Source organism: Juglans regia, chromosome 11 (assembly GCF_001411555.2).
Source record: "Juglans regia cultivar Chandler chromosome 11, Walnut 2.0, whole genome shotgun sequence".
NCBI classification, from domain to species: domain Eukaryota; kingdom Viridiplantae; phylum Streptophyta; class Magnoliopsida; order Fagales; family Juglandaceae; genus Juglans; species Juglans regia.
This window is the reverse complement of record NC_049911.1, coordinates 18136804-18159427: the sequence shown is the minus strand read 5'-3', so window position 1 is coordinate 18159427 and position 22624 is coordinate 18136804. Positions and strand designations below refer to the sequence as shown.

The window sequence follows — 22624 nt, the reverse complement described above, 5'->3', positions numbered from 1 at the left end:
CCACATTATTCGTGTGGGATGTGTTTAGGAGTTACTCATTTGTCTATATGAACACAAAAAGTTGATGAGTCCTACTACTACCATATACAAAGTCTATGTAAAAACACTACTTTTTTTTTCTCAGCAAATAAAGCATTTAAAGATAAACTAACGGATACAAGACACAAGTTCGGTGGAGTGAGAGTCCCCTACAATCTTCCCGAAGCCAACACACATTACAACACAAAAATAAACAAACAAAGGGGGTGATCGGAGCCAAAAGATTGACTCCCACCCAATTTCCAAAAATGGAGACCGTTTGGTGACAGTTTTTAAATAGTCTGATGAACAGACTATAAAACTGTAGCTAGAAGCCGCAGTATAAAGGGTTGTACTGCAACATGTTGGTCTGGACTGGCTAGAAGGAACTGTCACATCCACTTTCACTCAATCTTTGGTTAGGAAAAGCGGAAACATAGTGTAGCAATTGACAATAGTGACGAATCGCTAGTGAAGGGACAGTACTTGCTGTGGCGGCACAAGCAGGCCACGTGCCACAACTGGAGTACAGTCGGATTTGGAAGATCCGAAGCCATAGAACCCGAAACTACCTTGCGTGGTGGCAAAGTGCACTCCAAGGCACGGTGGCGCTAGGTGAACATGCTGCATAATAGGCAGATTTCTTTTGCCAACTTGACAATTAGCAACTGGAGAAGCTGAGGAAGGGGCGCATGTCCACCCTAGGTCGTCGGAAAGCAGCAGATCGGCAAAGATAAACGGTGCTACCGGAAAACTAAAAAAAAAAAAGATAAAACATAGATAAAAGGAAATAAAGGCCGTGGCCGACGAGGAGGGGAGGTGGGTGGAGCCGAAACATCAACACCCCTCCCCCGGTGAACCAAAAAAATTTCAGGGATGGGCAATGGGCACTCTGGAGAGAGACGGCTGAGAGAGTAATTTCCTGATTGCGTAAAAACACTACTTACTAAGAGGTCCATTACCACAATAAAAATGCCAACACAGGTACCATGTTTATAATAGCCGATGTGACATGCTTTCATATTAGCAGATATTCGATGTCTAGTACATAGGTTTGCAAATCGTCTTTTTTTTTTTTCAAAATTGATTAGTTTGAATAGCCATGCTCAAACAGTCAAACTCCAATGTATAAAGTGAAAATGTTGTGTAATGGTGCACATGATCAACAAGTGGCAAAAAGCAAGAGGTCAAAACATAAGCGAGGTTGCTGTTGCAATGCCGGGGCTCTAATTTCTAACTCTTTAGTGTGCATGTCTACAGACCACTCGTTTATAGATGACTATGATATTACAAAAAGAAATTAATGCATTATCATTACCAACCCATTGATGCAAATGTAGTTTTATATATCATACGGCCAAGCAAGAGCTCTCACTTGAAGTCGAAGACTCACCAAGAAACTCTGATCGCAACTGCATCAACAGCCGGCCAAGATAATTTAGGCCCTCTCCATCCCGCCCTCCGCCCCAAAAAAGATCATGCGGTGAAGCTTCAACTAGAACAGAGCCAGCAGTAGACAGCAACATAGAATTCAAATGAGGGTAAATTGAGAATTTACATTTCAGTGCCCTGTACATAACGTCAATCTTGACAGTGTCCCAATCTGATCTCACCTGAAAGCCACACAAAACACGAGTTTAAAATTCTTTTCCCTGAGCAAAAATAAGTTTGGATAAATTGCAAGACAAATGAAAAAAAATCAGTATGTTTGATGCATTTTTCATGATGAGATATTGCACAATCACTTTTCAACAACCTTTAACTTTTTTTTCCGCCGGCTGTGAATAGAAATGTCAAGTGAATTTTCTAGAAACATATCTTAGCTGTAGTTCATTTGATAAATGCTTTTAAATAAAAATCATCACACATGCTTTTATAACAATACATGGCACAAGTTATATATGATAATGTTATGTTGCGACTGGGTACTAGGACTAGATCTTGAAGGTCCAGAAACATACTTGTGCTAACTAAATAGACTCACTTCGAACATAACTTATAAAGAAGCTAGATGGGTTTCTCAAAAATTACACCAATCGAGACGCAATGCCATCTAGGTGGCTGTCACTCTAGAACTATAATGGAATGAAGGTCCATAAACCTGAACAAACCTAACTAAAATTGGTAGGGATCATAAGCTGTCTGTTTGTGGTTTGCCGGAGACTAGAGTAAAACCTGTGAGTGTGAATAGGGTTTTAAGTGCAATTTACTGTAATTGGAAAAGCTTTGGCTCTAGGGAGAGAATATGGGCATGCTGGGATCCTCGGGAAATTACAGCCTAAAAAGCAGAACTTCTCAGACCAAGTGATGCCTGGTAAATAGCAGATGTTGACAAGAAAGAGTGTTGGCCTGTATCTATTGTGTATGATGATAACAATGCAACCAAAAGGAAGGATCTTTGGAAGAAATATCAGGCTGCCTTAACTGCGTTTGGTTGTCCTAGTGGACTTCAAAGCAACTTGTAGCAGGAAAGGAGACAGACGGTTAGGGTCAAAGACTAGTGCCTCCTTGAATGAATGATCTCCATGTTCTACACCAATTGGTTGAATTGAGGATCTGAGGTACATCAGGATGCATTTGACCTGATTTAATCCCAAGCCTAAGAAAGAATCCTAGATGGAGACAACTTGAAAAGATGTTAGTCAATGAGCAAAAGATGGTCTGTCACTTTTGGCAAGATTCTTACCTGCAGGTATATACGATCAGTCTCCCATTGTCATTAAAATTGGTGTCAAGAAATCCAACTCCAAAAAACTGTTTCAAACTCTTTGATTTATGGAGTGAGCACCCTGAGTTCTTTACTACTATGGAAAAGGTATTCAGTACAGTTGTGAAAGTTTCTCCAATGTTTCAACGTGTCTCAGAAGTTAATGCTACTAAAAGTTGGGTTCAAGATGCTAAACGAGACGAGAAGAGATGGATGAGTTGCAGAGAAGAAGAATCATGGAAACACTGACCTGCTTGCTAGTTATAACTGTGCAGTCAAGTATCACAGCAAAATGAATACAGCAATCACTTTTTAAACAAAAGGCCAGAGTTCAACGCTTGCTTGGGTGATCAATGCACTAGATTTTTCTTCAAAACAAGATTCTTTCTTCTATTAAAAAGCTTTTTGTGGCTGGGGAAGCATGTCCTTTCAACAGATTATAAAAGATTTTACTCTCCGATTGGATGAGGAACAGCAAGACTGGCTGAGGTAACCAGTTGCAGAAAATGGAGTTGAAGAGCTCATAACTCTCTCAAAGACCACAAAATCCCAAGCCCAGGATTGTGTAATACTTATTTCTTTAAGAAAACCTGGCACGAGGGAGAGCTTTAATTGAAGCTTCCAAGTCCATTTACTTCAGGCTAGTTGTTGAAGGTACTCGCCACTGGCATCTCACTGGGTCCGGAATCCTACTATGGTGACTGATAATAAACCTATTTGTTGCTGCACCTGGTATGCGTAATATTACGATTACTGCAAGAGGATTAAGAATTTTTTGCCTGACCATGTGGAGAAGCTCAAACAGCCTTGTGAAAAATAGAACTGGATATGATATTTTGCTCACTCAGAAACTATTTCGGAGCTACCTTAGAAATGCTGGTACTCCAAGGTTTGGTTAAAAAGTAGACCTCATGAAAGCATGTGGCACCGAAAAAATGGAATTCTAGGGAGGTTGACCAAAGAAGGATGCCTTCCTAGTAATTGATGGTATGAATCATTGAAGTGTCATTCCCACCAAAGTTTTGAAAATTGAATCCCACATGGGCAAACTGTCCAGAAAATGAACTCTTTACTAGTAATGAATTCTGTTACGAAAATTGAATCCCACATGAACAAAACAGAAATGTTTAATTTAAAAATTGAATCCCACTGACCAAAAGTTGGACCCTTCACTAAATATTAATGGATGAACATTCTAGGCATAGATAGAGCATGAAATGATTTTATATATTCAAATATATGATAACCAATAGCAAAATAGTTCCAGTTTCATAAACAAAATTCTGGCCTACAGTAACAAGTCCATTTGAACTGAAATGCTTGCACGAGAACTCCCCTATGATAAGATACATAATATACATAAAATGCACAATGAAATTCTTAGAGAAGATGACCCAAAAACCCATAAAAAGAATATGATCATTCGAGGAGTGAGGAAGGACCCTGTAGAAATCAGTTTGGTTCCTCAACAAAGACTGGAAGAAAGAAGGAAGAAGTAAATGAGTTTGAGCAACAGAGTTGACTGTGTTTGCTCCAGCTGCGATGAAGTGGATTGTGGAGATGGTGACCATGGCGTCAGCGTAGGGCGTCGGACTGAGGAGAGTCGAAACAGAGAGCAAAAGTGAATTTTGAGGATTAGGGTTCTGATTTCGCAAGGAAGGGGAAGAAGTAGAAACAGGCTGGAATTCCAATTTTGTCCCTCAGTTTTCAGGATATTTATGAGAATGTGATGCACACAGATTCCGCAACGAAACTCATATTTTGGCTGGAAACCCGGAATTCAGCCCAGACAGACCGAAATGGCCGAAATTTGACCAGGTACGGAACAGGGGGCTAAACCGTGCCCCCTACTGTTCCAGCATGGGAAATTCCAGCCATTCCAGCCGGAACGGAAAGGAAATTAAAACCTTGATTCCCACTATCTTTCTTATTATCGTAAATGGTCTCCTCATTGCTGGAAAAATATCGTCACATGGACATCTCAAACTTATCCACATTGTCCACAGACTGTGTGCAGTAATTCAAGAGTTTTCGGTGATAAGCAGCAGCTGCCTGAGAACATATTGCATGCAGTCAGGAATTGTGTGAGACATAGGGCTGAGTTAGATGAAGAAAGAGCAGAGAAATGGCCAGAAAAAATTGGCTGTAAACTTCTTGGAGACTTCCAGTTTTAATGTCTTGGTTCTTGATACTTATGTAACTTGTTTAGGGTTCTGGTTGGCGGTGAAACCATAGCAAAGCAGCTACGTTGCTATTTTCTTTTTCTTTTTCTTTTCTTGAGTAATCCCCTGTGCTGTAATGTAGTTTTTTCCACTTCACCTTACTAACCAGAAAAAAAGGAGATTGATCAAAAGTACATTGAAACAAACCAGATAATGTCGTTGTCTCTGCATTGACCTTCCTATTCGTGCTGCTTCCTCAGGACTTTTTGCAGATTTTATAGTTTCAACCAAATCCCTTGCCAAGGGATCATCCACCTCAGAAAATTTGTAAGCCTACAATTTTATGAAAGATTGTACAAATTCTACAAAGTCACAGTGCACAAAAAGAAACCACTCAGAAAAGGAAGTACCTGGTAATAATGTTCTACACTCGACCAAGTGGCATAATCACCATTCTTATCAGGCATTTGAATTGGATGAGGAGAAAAATTTGAAAAGGCACCATAAGGATCCCATGTTTTATAAAAGAAAATTATGCTTGATTCATGTGGAGTGACAGTAGGATCAATTGCAAAGGTTTCATCCACAGATGGGATAACTGGTGTCACATCTGGTAAGGGCTGAAGGAATCCACTAATTAGCATGTCAGGTCCAACCTGTAGTTCATGTTGCAGAAGCAAAATGCAATATCAATCAATGTCCTGACAGCAGAAACCCAGAATAGTCTATTTCAAATAAGCGCTTCTGTCTTCTACAGAGACCATAGAACTTCATTTTTTTTTTTTCCTGTCAACATCCTTAAGGTTGACCAATACATCAGCAGGTAAAAATAAGATCTTTTAGGGCCATTTTGCACGTATTCTATGATTATTCAAAACAAATCAGTTTATGGAGGGTAAAAAATGGGTAATCAAACCTTGGATAGGTTTACTTCTCATTATGCAATATAGCCTTTTTTTGCCAGTATGTTAACAGAATCCAACTACACCCGAATAGATGGTAAAATGACCTTTTCATCCATTCATACCTTGCGGAAAATTCCAGCTATGAAGGAGACAAGAGGCTACTGGACTACAAGAAGAAAAGGTAATAGAATCGACATTAATGTCATTTAACCCCTCAGCAAAGAGGATAAAAATTGCATTCGAACGAAAGGCTCTCTTTTATCCCATGGAAATCTCTTCAATAAAATATTTATATAATGAAGTGGAAAGGACACCAATCATCAAAACAATTTCCAATTTGTCCAGTTTCCATGGAGTAAAGCTATTTTACACCATTAATTCTCCCTATAGAACACAAACCAACCAAATTACAAGCGATAATGTCAAGATTGATTAAACTTTTTGCATATGACGTTGATTTCTACATATGGGTCACTCCCTAAAACCAGTCCTTTTATCCTCAAAGAGGTATGAGGTAAGCCTCAGAAAACTTGTAGACAAACATATGATCTTATTACCAATGGATAAACACACAAACCCCCTCAAACTTCCATCCGGTTTGCAATCACCTTCCAAAATCTCAAAAAACAATGAAGATTTTCAAAACTTACAAAACATATAAAAGATTCAAAGAAAGTACTTTCAAAATTTTTAAGAATATTACTTCAAAAATCTTTAATTAAAAAATATACATCTTATTAAATAAATTAATTTCTTATTTTAAAAACATTTTTTAATTTATCAAGGGCATTTTGTCATTTTTTTTAGAATTTTTAGGAGTGGTTTTGTCTTTTTAATGGTAAAGGAGTACATTGAATTTTTTGTAGTTTGAGAGAGTGATTGCCAAGATTGATACTTGAGGGGAGTGATTGTAAATTGGGTAGTAGATTTGAGGGGAATTACAATATTTCCGCCCACTTAGAACTATACTGACAGATCCCACTCCACTCATAGACCCACATTCTTCTCCACGTCCAAGGGAGCCCTCATTTTCTTTTTTCAACCTTTTAAATGCAGTTCACCATTAGATAGTAACAAACTCAAGGATTATGTCCACAAAAAACAGACCCAAAGCAGCCAAAAAAATTATCAAAACCAACAAGAACAAAACTACTTTGAAGAGCATTAGAAGATTTCATAGCATTAGGACACTCATGGCAGCTTTCTTAAGTCATACCTATTCCTTAGATTTAGATAAAAGCTCCAAAAAATTCAGCTCCAACTGCTACAGCTTCCCTAAATATCCATTTTGCTACAATATCACCCTAAATTCGGGTAGCACTATCACACAACCCCATTAATGTTTTCTTTTTGGATAAGATTACTTTTATTACTGAGTAAAAAATGTGGTATCCAAGTGCACAAGAAGTATACATCGGATACACCTAGATTGAGAAAGCGAAGAGATCAAGAAATTTGTGAAAGCTAAAACTAGAGAAACATAATTGAGCGGCCATCTGGTAGTGGAGTGTATTAGAAAAAAAAAAAAATTTAGTCCCTACATTGTCCTTGTACCGTCTTTGAAAATCCAAGCATTTCTTTCTCGCCATATCCACCAGATTAGACATATCGGGACCATCACCACAAGAGACTGCTGTAATCATTCTCAAATTTGCCTAGCTAGCAAGCTAATAAATCATCCACCCATCTCCTTGACCTCACCTAATCCAACCTGGAGACACCAAAAACTGCTTGCCATATTGTACCAGCTATCTCACAATGAGTAAAAAGTGATCCAAGATTTCCTATCCCTACTATACATGCAACACCACTCCAATACAAAGACATGTCTAATGATGGGAACCAAGGTAGGCCTAGTCTTAAAGATCCTTTGCAAGTTCTAGATGTGCCAATTACAAGATCAAAAGTTAAGAAGATCAAGGAAGGAATGCAAGGATTGGTGCAACCCACTTGGGACGAGTTTAGCAAGAGCCCAACATTCAAGATGGACTTGAAGGATGAAGATCCAGTTTTGATTCATTTGATAAGTATGGAAGAGGGCAACAATATGATTTAAAGACTTTGGGCACTTCAACGCTTTCAACTTGTTTAATTCATTTAAAAGACTTATTTTATTAGTTTAGAATAATTGGGTTTATTATGGGAAGGACTTAAGGGGAGCCTATGCAAGGGCATGATGGGAAAGTTATTATTTTATTGAATTAGGGTTAGGGTTTGGGTTTTACTGTAGCAAGTACTATAGCAGCACTGTAGATGCAGAACTATTCACACAAGGAGCATTTTATTGAACTAGGGTTAAGGTTTTACTATAGTGAGTACTGTAGCCGCATTGTAGATGCAGCACTATTCACACAAGGAGCATTTTTGAAAGATGGAGATCTATTTTGGCTAAAGTTTTAATTAGGTTTTGTTTTAAATACTCTTTGTAGCTTCATTTTAAGAAATTTATGAAATTTGATGAATTTATTCATTGTGAGTTGAGTTTTACTCCTCTTGTTCTTGATTGAACTTTTTAACTCATCAAAACTAAATCACAACCTTTGTGGCGTTCTTTCTTATAATCTGGGTTCTTGAAACGGGTTCTTCAACGGGTCTAGATTTTAATATAATCTAGGTTCTTGAAACGAGTTCTCTTCAGGTCTAGATTTTCCATCCATTTACTTGATTTTGACTTTCTTGGGTGAGTTTTCAAATTGATTGTGGATTCAAAGGATTCCATTCTCGCAGGTTCTTATCATGTCTCTTCCGAAGGTTTCCAAAGGATCTTTCTTAGTGTCGCCATCCTAACGAAGAAAGCAGCTCTTAATGGGGCCCCCAGATGGACTTCCATAAAAAGCTAGTACACTCATGAGGGATCAATCTATTATAGTACAACTTAACTTCAAACACCCCTCTCCCCCCATCTTGTCTCAGCCAAGCAGAAAACAACAGGATCCATCTCCTAATCCAGTTCTACTCCGATAAAGTCAATCGCCAGTTGAGATGATCCATTTAAAAATTGTAAATGATCTGCTACCGATGATTCCTTAGCCCAAGCAATAGGGAATAGATGCAGAAAAACCACTTTGAGGCTTCAATCTCCACACCACACATCATGCAGAATTTTATTGCCAATCCATCCCTCACTCATCTATAATGTGCCATCAACACTCCCCCAACCCCTTATAATATTTTTCCGTTATCCAACCTAATAAGATCCGTTCATCTCCTTAGAGCTCCATCTACCCCAACACAACCATACTTCATATAAATCACCGCTCTCTATAGGCTTTTCATTTCATTGGCATAACAACACCATAGTCACTTCCCCAGGAGAGTACGATTGAATGTAATCAATTTCCTATTCCAAAATTTCCCTTTGAGATTGAAGAGCACACCTTGGGCCAATTCACATGATCCAATTCAGCTCCTCTCTTAAAAAATCTCCAAAGCTTCTCAAGACAATTGGGCACATAGCAAGAAGGGAAAATAGAGACAGAAAGCAGGCATGAAAATTTTAATGAGCACTCTTAATTAGCCTATTTTTGCACCCTTAGATATATACAACCTCTTCCATCCTGCTAGCCTATGTTCCACCTTCTCAACAATGCCTTCCCAAATCGACTTGGTTTTAAAATGTGAACCAAGTGGGGGACTATGATACATCATAGAAAAGGACATAACACACCCCCATTAATATTAGAAACATAAAACCATATCTCTTCTCTCTCTCGTTTCTTTATTCTTTTGCCATCCTTCTTTTTTCTTTCATGCTCTTTTTTGGCTCATTTTCTCATTTTCTTCACACTTGAAGTCTCTCACCTTCTTCCCAAAATGTTGTAAATAATGAATAAACTAAATTTTTAGTGAAATTATCTCCTAGTTCATAGCTTGTGTTATTTTGCAGCAGACTTTTATGCGATAGAGATTCGAAGTGTACATTGTTCAATATGCAATGTTCTAACGTCAACAAAGCATCTATTTTTGTGGGAGGAAAATATTGATAAATTATATAGTTTTGGCCTATTCATAAATTTCTTTTTGTGTGCACATGCACATGCACATGCACATGCACATGCACATGCACATGCATCTTTAGCCTTGCTGTAAACCATATAATTAGTTAGTTTAAACACCTATAACTTTCTTTTCTTTTTTTTCCTTTTTTTTTATAGGTAAACGATTATATTATATTAATGAGAATAGACTTAGCCCAGGTACACAATGGGTATACAAGAGTTAAACCTATCTAAGAAGGGAGGGAAACAAGAAAATCATAAAAATCTAGACCATTAAAATCTACAGCATTGGCCCAAAGAAACATAGCTCTAACAAACAATAATCTAATCTCCTCCAGTGATCTCTCTCTGTCTTAGAAGGCCCAGTTATTGCGCTCCTGCCAAATGCACCAAAGAATACAAATAGGAATCATCTTCCACACAGCTGAAATTTGTGGAACACAAGCCATACTTGACCTACATGCCAAAAGTTTGACCACTATTGCAGGCATAACCCAGGCTAATTCTACCCTTCTAAATACATCGATCCATAACGCTCTAGCAATCTCACAATGTAGCAGAAGATGGTCCACCATCTCACCACTTTGTTTACACATGCAGCACCATTCCACCATTATCACCCCCGGTCTATGATTATCCATCGTCATGATCTTTCCTAGAGATGTTGTCCATGCAAAGAATGCCACCCGAGAAGGGGTCTTGTTTCTCCAAATTCTTCTCTATGGGAAGTGATTATCCTGCATTTGTGAGAGGGCCTTATAGAATGAACGAACTGAAAATATACCTTTGCTGGTCTGTTTCCACCACAACGCATCAACTCGTTGTGTGCTCTGTCTTGTGGAGTATAAGAGTTGGAAGAAGTTCACAAAATTGTTGACTTCCAAATGTTGGGCCGCCCTAATGTAGTTCACATTCCACTGAAATACGTCACAATCCATTTCCATGAAGTCTGCCACTGAAACTTCTTTCTCACGCACAAGTGTAGGGAATGAGTGTTTGAGAGCGCTATCTCCACACCATATATCGTGCTAGAATTTAATTCTTGCGCCATCTCCAATCACGATTCTGGTATGACGAACAAATACTTCCCACTCTCGTCTAATGTGCTTCCACATACCCACACCATAAACTCGACTTACCTCTCTAGAGCACCAACCCCCCCCCCCCCCCCAAAAAAAAACATACCTCCATATTTATAGTCTATTACCAACTTCCATAAATTTCCTATTCTGTATTATATTGCCATAACCATTTCCCAAGTAAGGCCTTGTTAAACACCCTCAGATTTCTAATTCGCAAACTGCCAGAAAAGATTGGGGAGCATACCTTATCCCACTTGACCAAGTGGAATTTGAATTAATCCCCAAGTCCACTCCAAAGGAAATCACACTACAGTTTCTCAATATGTGTCGCCACACTTGCAGGAATTGGAAACAATGATAAGAAATATGCAAGTAGGTTAGAAAGAGCACTTTTGATTAGAGCAATCCCTACACCCCTTCGAGAGACACAATCTCTTCCATCTTACCAATCTTCGTTCTATCTTCTCAATTACTATATCCCAAATAGTTTTAGCCCTAGAAGCGGCCCCCAAGGGAAGGCCAAGATAGTTCATAGGGAGAGAGGAGACCTTACAACCAAGGAGGTTAGCCAACATCCGGATATTAAGCACGTTGACAACTTTCTACTTAGTTAATGAGCTTGTTCATATCTTTTGCATCCAAGTTTATAGATCTTGCTTGGTATTTTTGTTTACTGAAAATTCTATTTAAATGTGTAAGCGTGTGGATTTCTTCCATTGAATATGCAAGCACTTTTAGAAATTTAAACTAATCATAAATTTGTAACATGCAGATACCTTTCATATAATATGATCAGTTAGAAATAAAGACTATGACCGCTAGAAAAGCATCAGTATAAAAAGCATGATTGTTAAAACAAAATATATAGAAATCATAAAAGAAAATAAAGAAACCATAAGAGGAAAATAAAGAGAGAGTAAAAAAAAAGAATAAGGCCTGGTTTGGATAGAGAGATGCTTTCATCTCATCCCAATATCTGAACACCACAAACACAAATACTTTTCAATTTCAAATCTTCAACTTTTCCATCTAATCATTACCCAATTATTACAACTTTCTCAAACTTCCAAACAAAACACAAAAAAGAATTCAATTTTTTTAAATCCAAAGACAAAAATAATATTAAGAAATTAAATTCTAACATATAATATTAAAGAATTAACTCAAACCATTTCACTACTATTCACAAACCATCTCAACTCATCTCACCTCAACTCATCTCATCTCAACCCAATATCCAAACCAGCCTTAAGGGAGAGCTATTATGGAGTCTATTTAAATAGGTAAGTAACAAGTAACCTGATTCCCCAAATTTGTATGAAAACTGGTGTGAGTTCTCATGTTTTTTTTTTTATGTAGAATGCTCATGTCATCCTTGAGTTTTTCTTTTATTTCTTTTTCATATTCAACATAGGACAAACAAATAGAAATATTTTTTGATCGGTATGGACAAAACTATATGTATATCGTCGAAACATTTAAGAATTTATTTTATGACAAGCTAATAATCATCTTATATATGAACAAAGAAACAATTGTTTGTTGATCTTGCTATATGTATATAAAGAAATGTTTCATCTACAAAAAATCTCACAAAAATAAACTCGCAAACCGACATGGTTTGATGTGGTACACTAGATTATAAAGTTCTTTTTACTGTAAAATAGATCTAACGTATCACATCAAGCCACATCAATTTGTGAGTTTATTTTTGTAATATTCCTTTGTCAATCTAGCACTTATCTTTTTTTTTTATAAGTATCAATCTAGCACTTATCAAGTATATAATGCTGTACTATCACAGCTTTATATTCATTCTCTCAGCCCCAACCCAAATTGATAATCACATAAAACACACCATGGCCAGATGATTCATCATTTTTCCTTTAATGTGATGCTTAAGTCCATTTCAATACATACACAGACTCGTGTACATTCTATATACAAAGTCACAGGCATATGCATTATTCTTATAGCTCATCCAAGTGCATATATAATCATGGGTGCATTATTTAGGCACTAGCAAAATTAATCCCGCGCTTGAACTATCAGACCTTAATAAGTTCATCTGCATTTGAAGTGAACACTGCACATGTCTAGACCAGGCCATTGCCTAGTGCCAACCAGGCCAATACCAGATCCTAGGGAATCCACTTTGATACTTTTTTTATAACCTTCAGCATTTTTGGCAAGAAGTGCCACCATACAAAACTCATGCACCTATGTTTCACAGCTCAAGACTTTTAATATTTTTCCCAAACAGCAGCTCCTACGCATCTAATATAATAAAACATTTTAATCTGTTACACTTGCAACGATATAAGGTCTCCAGTCGTTCATGGAGCTGGGAATGCTCTATAAGAATAACTTAGTGACCAACAATTAATTACACATTGAAGAAGACATAATATTAGAAAAGTACTAAGCTGGAACGAATATCAGCTTAAGAGGGAACACAAATTCAATATTTACGATTATGAGAACAAACTTCAGCCAACAGCAAGCAATATTTTCCATAAATTACCACGAACCTGCTCATAGCAAACATCAAGCAAATCTAATGCTTGTGACATCTCGACCATCCCAAGTTCAGCCACAGGAGATGGTGCATTCTTTCCACCAATAATTTTAGGTGCAACAAATGCAAAGACCTGGAAAATAAATTCATTGCTTGTGAAAATCCATAAGGTGAGCGTAAACTATTCTAAAACAAAACTAGTCCAAAAAGAGATTACAATTAAATGAAATTATATTCCCCTTGACATCCTTGTACATTTTCTTGTATTGTTCCAGACCAATCGGTACAGGTTTAACTTGAAAGAAGAAAGCTTTTCTATAAGATAATGCAATCCAAATGAAGTAACTGTACTTTGGAGTTTCAAAACCATAGGACATCTCAAACAGAAGATACAACCATGGTTATGTTCACAAGAAAGTACCCAATGCCACATGTTGAGTCACCATAGATATATAACAAGTACATAGAGTGCGATAGCAGATTAAAATGGCAATCAGTAACTGGTTGTAGCTCATGATACCTGCAACTTCATCTTTACATTAAGTATGGGATGAAAGGCATTTAATACATAACAACCGTTTTAAAAAGGAAAAATGTAAGTATTAAACTCACGATGGGAAAAAGTGGAGGGCACCATATAAGATTAAAAAACTGATTAACATATAAGTCAACACCCCACTAATGAAAACAAGCCTGACTAAGAAAATCATACACGTTCATGCCATTAAAGTATTACAATCGACCAATGGAATAAAGTGTAGATCCAATTTTTCTCCAGTGTGAAGAGGTAAAGGTTCTGTGGGATGAGACTTTTAATAGGCTTGGGATTGCATGGATGATGCCTAAGAGGGTGGTGGATCTATTGGATTGTTGGAGAGGAATTTAGGGTAATCGTCAAATTGCTGCTATTGGAAGATGGTGCCATTATGTCTTATGTGGTGTATGTGGAATGAGATTAACAATTACTTAGATAAGTTATATTCAGCAGACAATTCACCAATGTGCAAAATCTGATACAATTTCAAAGATGAGAAATATCAATGACTTAAAAAAAAAAAAACCTTGTGTATTACTCCAGCTGAAATAGCAGATGCAGCCAGTGTACCCCCACATTCCCACAAAATTGAAAGATACCCCCGATCGTGAAAATATTCCATAACGTCTCTTGGGTTTAAGATGTCAAACTCCACCACTTCTACTCCTTTAGAAGCAAGCAATTTCTGGAAACTTCTCCGAGCACCCCTTTGTGTTACAACTATAGTTGATACATCAGACACATCCCAGAGGTTAGCTTCCTCAGGAAGATTAAGAGTCTGTGTCATTACAATGCGTACGGGCATGTGCCCTCCTCCATGTCTTGCAGTTAGTCTTGGATCTAATATGGAAAAGAATTAGAATATAAAGCAATATCTTGAGCACCTGCAACTACTGCACAAGAAAACAATCACATAGTTGCACGTAATGAAGATACTTACTGTCCTTGCGTACAGTATTTCCTCCAACAATAATGGCATCACTTCTACCCCGCAGCTCAAAAACTCGATTTCTAGACATTTTGCTGCTTATCCATGCTGCATGTCCACTACTAGCAGCAATTTTTCCTGTTCACATCCTACAAAGTTATACAATTCACCCTCTTGAAAGAAATACTTTAAAATTAATCCACAAATTATCAAAATCAAAATGCTCACCATCAAGAGTCATTGCATACTTGAGAACGGAGAAGGGAACTTGTGAAGCGGCTCTACATATAATTGGGGCATTGACTAGGAGGCATGTCTTTTGAGCTTCCTACAATACAATATTCAAAAATGTTAGAATATAGCACAGGAATTTACATCGGTAAATAGCTAGGGTATGACTCACTATAAGCTATGACTCGCTAGAGTGATCCAACACAAAAAGATTAGGCAGCTGATTAAAAAAGCATACAAATCATATTCCAGGCTATAAGAATTAAGTCAGTACATAATCCTCTCTTAAAAATCATTAAAAATCTATGTGGATCTTGCTTTCCATCCATCTTGGAATCATTTGGACCAACTATCAGCAGCTGATCTCCCGAAGTATTGTTTCAACAGTCTCATTGGCAACACTTGGCATTAAGCATTACTATGTAACACCCCTGTATGATTGTGTATAGGAAGGTTGTGAGGATTGTGCCGAAGCACGGGAAGAGATCCTCCTGAGGGCAAAGGGCTGGTGAAGAAGAGGCAACATGCAGCCAAACCAAAAGTAGTAAGGCGAGTAACACATTGTAGAAAGTCTGACTGATATGGTCCAGCACTGGGTAATAAAGGACTTTTCAACCAATGCTAGACAGGCAAATATTGTGCCAACCGTACAAGGGCGAGAACAAAAAGCTGAAGAGTTTGTTAGTTCTAGAAAAAGACGGCTCATAGTACAAGGGTAAGCAACGGTGAAGGACAAGACCAATACAAACATGAGAGCTCTCCAAGACAACTTGAAGGTACTCAAAGGAGATAGATGTCATACACAGAGGCCTATACTCCATAAGAGATGTCACATCTGAAGTGAGCCCGCGGAAAAAAGATTACGAACCTGCAAACCATATCGTCTTATATTAGAGGTATGGTCCAGTGCCACTTGGGAGACCCTCATTTGAGGACAGACTTCAGGCTTTGACCGAAGGCAAAATGCAAAGGACGTGCACACCTTGTTTCCGTTGCCATCCCGCAAAGCTAGAGAGCAAATGGATGGATGAGATCAAATGTCCCCTATTCAAGCATATATGGAGTCAGACAAACGTCAAAGATACAACTGATAATTCCACAGTTTAAAAGGCATTGGTTAAAAGCCAAAATCTCACTTTTGTGATTGTTAAGTGTTTACCCCTACATCCGGTCCAAGTCTTCAAGAAAGCAAGTGACTTCAAATGTTGCGATGGAAGGAGTAGCGCCAGTGCCATTGTAGTAATAGAAATATTGTTAAGGTAGGTTAGCTCCTACGACCAAACTGGGAATGCAGGGTAAATGTTTATGAGTATGTTGTAAGATTAAGATTTGCATATTTTGTAACTCACCTCTTTCTACATAAAAATAATATATATCTTCTTCATTATGTTTATTGTTTACCTTTACGCTATGAATTTGAGATGATAAGTTTGAATGATGCAGATTGATGATGTGGTTTCCAAGTGTTGAGTCTTACCGAGTGTTAATCTTCATGGATGGGTGAGGAGTCCCCGTGCCATTCCTATAGCACTTTGCCACGAGTTTCATATGAGTAATGTGATTCCCCGTGATGATTGGGGTGGAACGTCTTCATATTGGCCTCACTAGATAATATGGGTGGAGAAATTCCCCGGGTTGATTGTGTGTAATGTCCTCGAGTCAATTGACCAGGTTGATCATATGTGTTGTCTTCGAGTTTGTGGACAAGGTTGAGTGATTCCTTGAGTCGAAGGGTTTGGACTCAGTAAATGAGCTCACATGTTGGCTGGGTAGACTGGAGAGTGAGTTGCCAAGTCGAACGGGTGGAGTAACTTCGTACCGAGATTTATATGATGAAATATTGTAGACTTTATGAGCTTTGATAAGGGGGTGATTCCTTGCCTTGGTAATAATATGCATACATAAGTTTTACTGAGAGGGTGATTCCTCGTCATGCTTATATATTTAAGTTTTATTTAGAGGGTGATTCATTGCCATGACCTATGAATGCGTGTTTTTTTGCATAGAGGGTGATTCTCTGCCATGCATAAATATATGTTCACTGATTTACTTACATTTTTTTATAAGTAAGAACTGATTTACTTACATGAATTTGTGGATGCATATTTATCGTCATTGTCTCTCATTAATAGCAATATCATGGGTTCTAACCTATTGGGATTTCTTAGAAGTCTCACTGTAGTGGTCCCAACTGCAATTTCATTTACCAAAGCTTTAGATCTTGATGCAAATGTAGCCCAAATAGTGTTCCCTGAGGAAGAAGGACCAATCCCACTCGAGTTGTAGATACGGACGCTAGTCTTCGATATTTTTTTTTTTTTTAATAATTAATAAGAATTTTATTACCATAAATAGGCATAGACCAAGTATACAGGAAGTATACAAGAGGAAATACCTACACACATCGACTAAAAAGATAGAAAAACTAGAATGACTCCATCACCATTCATTACATTAGCCTTAGCCCATAGACATAGAGTTTTAAAGAAAAATTCCCTAACTTCCATCGGTCGTTCCTTGTCTTCAAAACATCTCCCATTCCTTTCTAGCCATAGACACCACATCAAGCACGAAGGAATCATTTTCCATATGGCTGCACTTGGTAGACTCCGCCCAACATACCTCCAACAAGCTAGTAAATTCACCACATGCTTTGGCATTACCCAAGAAATACCCATCCTTCCAAAAATGACATTCCACAAACCTCCGATATTAATTATTTGTATTCGTTAAGATGTATATTTTAGTTAGGGGGGCAGGAGTATGAAGCCTTCTTCCATCCTCATAGGATCATTCGAGTGGAGTATTAGTCTTGTGGGAAACAGGGGGTTGGGGGGTAGTTACATTTGCTTTGGGGAGGCGTGTTTTGTCCCAATCGGGCTTGGTATATATTGGATAGGTTTCTAATTTCTCCCTTTGGGCGATGATTATCACGGGCTCTCTATTATGAGCTAGGTGTTTTCTCTTGTATACACCTAGTGTACTTGGTTACGCCTATTGATATTAATACATTTTTACTTGTCAAAAAAAATTATTTTAGTTAGGCAACGAGCCATGTTCGGTTCGTTGTATTTATAGACGTAAGTGATGATCTAATGACAGTGTATAATATTATTTGGGAAAAATGACATTTACATATGTATATTACTATTATTAATGGATGAATTTTCTCATTGGTATAGACCTCTGGTACAATTAGTTTAGTCTCTAACTAAACCTTTACTTATTTCGCTACAACTTATTTCACTTACCACGTATTTGATCCATGATTACGTGTCTAGACCTAACAAGAACAACTGGAGTATTGCCAACCGGCTGGCATCCCTGGCACCACGTATCCTCACCATGCTCTTTATTGAGGAACGGGGCGCCACAGAGATGGTTAATGGGATCTCACATTACTTGGGAGAGAGAAGTTCAAACCCTTTATAATGATTCAAAGAGGCTCCAATCATATCCTTGATTAGTCCCTTTGGAACATGGGCCCATATGCGGCTTAGGCCTTTCATGGGTCATTACATACAAAACCCCAATCTAACTTAAGATATTCTCTATCTGGCCTCCAAACATATTTCAGTCTGCAAGTCATAACTAGAATCAGTTCTCTAGTAAGCCATTATTGTTTTTTTTTTTTATAAGTTAGTAAGCAATTATTGTAGTCACCCTTCCAACGGTATTTCCAACTTCACCGGGGTTTATAGTTCAAATTTGTTGCACTCTAAGAGAAAAATAACTACTGCCTTACCTAAAACCCACTCACGTCTTTATTGTTCAATAATTTCCAGCATCTACAAGTCAATAAGTTTTTTCTCCACAAGTCAAGAATGATTCCTGTGTTTTTTTTTTTTTTTTGACAAGTAAATTTCTTGAAAAGTAGAGGAATGAATGGAGAAAATTCCTTTGTGTTTAATGTGGTGTTTATGGCTGGAAAGGAATGGGAAATGTTTTGAAAACAAAGAGCGTTCTTTTGAAGATCTTCGAAATTTTTTCTTTTCTACTTTGAGTTTGTGGGCTAAGATCTTTGTAAGAAATGATGATAATGTGTACTGAATCTGTTTCTGCCTTAGTTTCCAACTTTCTAGAGTGTAGTAGGTATTTCCTTTGTATACATCATGTGTACTTGGGCTGTGCCTATTCTTGGTAATAAAATTCTTATTAACTATTAAAAAAAAAAAATAAGTTTTTCTCCACTCTTATCCTGAACTAGGCAATAAGCTCCAAATAACTAAATAATTTGTCAATCTTTACAGTTTTTGGAGCAATATGCTTTTCTTTTTTACCAATACTTATGTCGTATAAGCATATGCGCGCATATATAATTAACACCAGCAATGAGAGTTTAAGGCCAGGCCATGCTGCACTGTGCAAATACAAAGCCTTTCTTTTTTTCCTAAGTTCAAACAGAAAACCCAAATGGCCCACATAGACAATGGAAACATTTAGCAAGTCAGAGCCAAATCCAATGCATCAATACTTGTATCCAGATGAATCATTCTAATGAATAACAGGGATTAGAAAGGATTCACACCTCTGAAGCTTTACTCTTTAGATCCTCCCCAAGAACATCAACCTGAACCCCTTGACTTCTCAATGCACGTATCGAGTTGCCACGGAGATGCTGCAAAGGATGCCTCATTCCAACCACAACTCTCGAAATCCCTGCCTAATCAACAACGTTGTCAATTACACCAAAAAATAAATGAAATAATGTAAGGAGGAAAAAAGGAAAAGAAAGAAGCCAAAGTTATTAACCAAAGCAAAATATTGTGATTAAAAAAGAAAAACAACAACATCAACTTTAAATGAAAGCAGAATTCTGTGAAGCATTTGTCAAAAAATAAACTGAATAATTATTTGGCTGAATTATAATGAAAAAAGAAAAACCAAAAAAAATCAGAAATTTCAATGTGGCTAGAACTGAATATTGTATCCCCAGAGCGTCAGTTATCAAACAAAGAAAAGAATACAGCATACAACTAGTGGGCTCTTCCAAAATCATGTTTTCTGAGAAGCAGCCAAACCTGGACTAGAGCCGAGACAGCCGAGTGGTCACCATGGCAGTCCCCGGGCTCCATGTTGAGATATGCGGTGGCGAATCTGCTGCCCGCACCGGCAGCCTCCACGGCCATGACCTCGGCGGGCTTGGTGCCCTGCGCGTAGAGGTAACCTTCACCGGCTACCTTGCCTTGGGCGGTGGTGATTACGCACCCAAAGTTGGGGTGCGGAGAGGAGAAGCCAGCGGACTTGTCGGCCAGCTCTGCAGCACGTCGGATGTACGAGGCCTCGAGCGAGTGATTAGTGTTGTTGTTGATAGCGGCCGTGCAAAGTATAGGTGGTCTGTATGTTCCTAAAGAGAACGCCATAACTGTGTGTCTCTCTCTCTCTTCTATTGGCTCTGATTGGCAGAAACGGAAAAGAGTACAGAATTAGCAGAAGTGCTAGTACATGTCATAAAAGAAAGTGACCAGGGCAGAGAGCGGGTTCATGGGCCACGGCCTGGAAAGGGACACCAAGAAAAGAGAAGGAAAATCACATCATAAACAGAGCACTACACAAAAGAAAATTCGGTAAATGCAAATACCCAATTTAAAAAACTGCAGTACAGCAACACGAGGCACTGCAGTTCAAGCTTAAACGCCTTAACAACCCTTCACATACCAATATCTACAAGCCATCTTAGATCCAGACCCACTTTTAACACGCTTTGTTTCTTATCTTCTTTTTCCTTGATAGTTTCCAAGAAAAGTGAGGAATATGATTCAACAATTTGAATCTCTCATTTCCTTCCCTAAAGCTGTACATCAAGCATGAGATAGATACCCAGTGACGAGGTTTGGGCGTCGCATTGAGGTAGAGAGAGAATTCAAAAAATGCCCAACTCCGGGAACCGAAGATAAGACTTAAGAGTGTACCTGAAATTGTGATCGGCTTCTTCTTCAAATCCTTCGAGTACAAAGCTGAGTGTTTGGAGGAATGGAAGCGAATTCAAACACAAGATTTCAAACACGATAAGATCTTGCGAACGATACGGTTTGATCCTTGTTTCCCGTGTAGATAAATAAGAGCATTCCCGAATCCCGATTCCTAAATTTTTTTCTAAATTTTAGTTAAAAAGGCATATAATTTTATCTTAAATTTTATTTATTTTTAAAAATATCTTCTATATCTCATTCTCTATTCGTTCTATACACCTATCTGTTTCCCTCATGGCACACAAAAAGTGATCTGACATTTCTTTTTTCTTTTTGTTTTTTTTATGTTAAACGTTACGTTTAGTTAAACCTAAAATTATACCCGTTTCGAATCTATTTTCCCTCCCCACCCCCCGCACGCCCACATTCTTCCTTTGTTCTCCCTCCTGCCAGCAGCGCCCAGCCTCTTCTTCCTCCGATAGCGGCCATTTCACCTTTGACACCGTCTAGAACTGCCGACAAGAATGTAGCACGACGGACCCACCGCCAACGTCAGCTTGCATCGACGAGTCTGAAGCTCCACATTCAACGTCACAGGTTTTGATTTTTTTCTTCTTTTTTTTTCCCTTGTTTTATAATGTTTGAGTCATTTTCATTTTTCTTATGAAATCTAATTTTTAATATTTTTCTTTCAACTCACACAGACATTCAGCTCGCCCAACAAATCAATTGCTCGTTCCATTCTACGCGGAGCTCTTATTTGATGGTTTACCCATGTCAACTATTGCAAAGAAAACAGAGCACCGAAAATCACAGTAGATAAAGTTTGGGTTTTTCTTTACTTTTGTTTTGTTTTTTCTTTTTTTTTGTTCTACTATTGTCCGAAAATCCACAGTATATTTGTTAGGTTTCATTTCTCTTGTTAGGTTTCATTTCTCAATCTGTTTGGAACTTGAACTTGGGGTGGGTGTTAGTGTAGGTTAATTTTTATTTTTTTTTTTATATGCCTTGTGTAAGAGTGGGAATTGCACATATGAGTGTCATTGCAAGTTGTTTTTATTTTTATTTTTGATGCGCTGTGTAACAAAGTTGATGAAGTATGAGAAAATTGCATTAAAAGCCAATTATTTTTTTAGCATTAGTTTTCAAATGTATGTTGTTTGTAATTTAAATGTACGAGTAATCATTTTTTTGTTGTTGCTCCAGCTACATTTATGAACAACCAAAAAATGAGATTCAAAACTATGATTCATTTATACTTGCTTTTTAATGGGAAATTTACATGATGATTGTCTATTGATTCACTAAAGTAGAATCTATTGAGATTCATAAAATTCTACTTAATTTAAAGTATTCAACCACTATGCTTTTAAACTAAAGTATTTAAATTCTAGATTTAAGTTGAAGATTTATGTCTAACCACTATGCTTTTAGCATACTCAATTGTGGAATGATTTATACTTTTTTGTTTAGTAACTTTGTCCTAAAAATTCAGTTGAAATAGCGGGATGGACAAAGAGGAAGATGAAACAGCACCTACGCCATCTATGCCTTCTACATCTATTTTACCAACTCAGGTATGAAACATATTGATCATTTGAAAATGTTGTTGTGTCTGATATTGTCAT

At 37.7% G+C, this 22624-nt stretch overlaps 1 protein-coding gene across 5 annotated transcripts; it reads right to left on the bottom strand.

Moving 5' to 3' along the window:
- Positions 1-1121: 1121 nt before the first annotated feature.
- On the bottom strand, positions 1122-21157 carry LOC108983526 (riboflavin biosynthesis protein PYRR, chloroplastic). Of its 5 annotated transcripts, XM_018955304.2 has the most exons (11): positions 20997-21157; positions 20743-20878; positions 20106-20580; positions 19613-19747; positions 15082-15181; positions 14866-14991; positions 14452-14765; positions 13404-13523; positions 5298-5543; positions 5095-5220; positions 1122-1631 (listed from the first exon to the last, which is right to left on the bottom strand). In XM_018955304.2, the coding sequence occupies exons 3-11, from the start codon at positions 20445-20447 to the stop codon at positions 1368-1370; spliced, it is 1773 nt and encodes a 590-aa protein (XP_018810849.1). In that variant the 5' UTR covers positions 20448-20580; positions 20743-20878; positions 20997-21157; the 3' UTR covers positions 1122-1367. The 5 variants fall into 5 exon arrangements, with proteins under 5 accessions (XP_018810849.1, XP_018810773.1, XP_035551665.1 ...); XM_018955228.2 differs by lacking the exon at positions 20743-20878; XM_035695772.1 differs by lacking the exon at positions 20743-20878 and having other exon boundaries at positions 20106-20479.
- Between the last annotated feature and the right edge of the window lie 1467 nt (positions 21158-22624).